The sequence below is a fragment of the Camellia sinensis genome, chromosome 15 (assembly GCF_055761805.1).
Source record: "Camellia sinensis isolate YWXY chromosome 15, ASM5576180v1, whole genome shotgun sequence".
NCBI classification, from domain to species: domain Eukaryota; kingdom Viridiplantae; phylum Streptophyta; class Magnoliopsida; order Ericales; family Theaceae; genus Camellia; species Camellia sinensis.
Genome location: NC_138975.1, coordinates 90,089,526 through 90,090,928, shown reverse-complemented (window position 1 = coordinate 90,090,928; position 1,403 = coordinate 90,089,526). Strand labels below are relative to the sequence as shown.

General features: G+C 31.1%; 1 protein-coding gene across 1 annotated transcript; it reads left to right on the top strand.

Annotated features, from left to right (window-relative positions):
* Window positions 1–226: 226 nt before the first annotated feature.
* On the top strand, window positions 227–996 carry LOC114287469 (PHD finger-like domain-containing protein 5A). The gene is made up of 2 exons (XM_082908387.1): window positions 227–555; window positions 948–996. The coding sequence occupies exons 1-2, from the start codon at window positions 227–229 to the stop codon at window positions 994–996; spliced, it is 378 nt and encodes a 125-aa protein (XP_082764513.1).
* Window positions 997–1,403: the final 407 nt, after the last annotated feature.

Genomic DNA, 1,403 nt, shown 5'->3' with positions numbered 1-1,403 from the left:
ATAGCATTGAATCTTTTTTTGGTAGAGGGAGGAACGATAATTATCCTAGTGTTGTGTTTGCCATTGGAAGAGCATACTTCTACCAAAATTTTATATTTGATTCTCTGCTTGATGACCAACACTTGCTTACCTTTGTCATCTTTCCTGACTGATTGCTAATTAATTGTTTTGTAGTTTGTTGCAGGTTACCATCAAGTTTGGGATCTAACAACTTCTTGCAGTAAGCATGGCCAAGCATCACCCTGATTTGATTATGTGCAGGAAGCAACCAGGTATTGCCATTGGACGATTATGTGAGAAGTGTGATGGGAAGTGCGTAATTTGTGATTCCTACGTGCGTCCTTGCACACTCGTGCGAGTTTGTGATGAATGCAACTATGGATCGTTTCAGGGCCGCTGTGTTATCTGTGGAGGAGTGGGAATTTCTGATGCCTACTATTGCAAAGAGTGCACGCAGCAGGAGAAAGATAGGGATGGTTGTCCAAAAATTGTCAATTTGGGAAGTGCCAAAACAGATCTGTTCTATGAACGGAAAAAATATGGGTTTAAGAAAAGGTGATGGTGTTGAATTATTGTCTTCCCAAGTTTGTTTCTGTTGTCATTATGCACTAATATACTTGGAGATGATGACATATTTCAAAATGTTGGAGCAAGGCCTTAGGTTTTAGATTTGTATTTGTGGATATTATCAGGTTTTGAAAATGAAGAGAGGTGATGGACAAGCTAACATTAAAATTCTATCTGAATGGAAAACATTGTTGAATTTGCATTTAGACCTATAAATCTTCTTTGTTTGTCTCTCTTGATGCAATTTATAGCAAATGATTCTTGGTTTTTGTAGGTTTTTATATAACATCTCTTAGGTGGCGATTGTACAGTGGATGATTAAAATGTTCTTCTTGTTGTGTCCTAGTGAGCAACTCATTATTTCTGTGGAATACTTGCAGGAGATATGCTCATCATTGGTGGCTTTACGAGTTTAATCTAGAGATTTGATGGTTATGTCTTTATGTTATGTTTTGGCCTTTACATATTCTGTATTATCCAAACTATTCAACTTGTTTGGTTAGATTTTTTAGAATTTACTTTTCAGAAAATTAAAATTTTTTATTTTTCATGTGTTTTTTATTTTCACTGATTTTTATTTTTTTAATATTCTAAGCAATTTTTTTTAATTTTTAGATAAACTTAACGTAAATATACTTAAAAAATACAATATTTGTAAAAAAAAAAAATTTAGAAAATTCATTAGATACTAAAAATATAAAAAAAAAAATTACGAGAATTTAGTATATTTTTAATATTCTTCTGTATTTATTATTTTTTATAAATATTTTACTTTTTAGTTACATCTAAGAAAGATGTATCTAAAAAAGTTTTAAAAAAAATTACTTAAAATTTTA

Coding starts and splice junctions, on each gene's coding strand:
- LOC114287469 (XM_082908387.1), top strand. CDS start 227: ATGGCCAAGCATCACCCTGATTTGATTATGTGCAGGAAGCAACCAGGT. Junction 556..947: donor AAATATGGGTTTAAGAAAAG/GTGATGGTGTTG, acceptor GAATACTTGCAG/GAGATATGCTCATCATTGGT.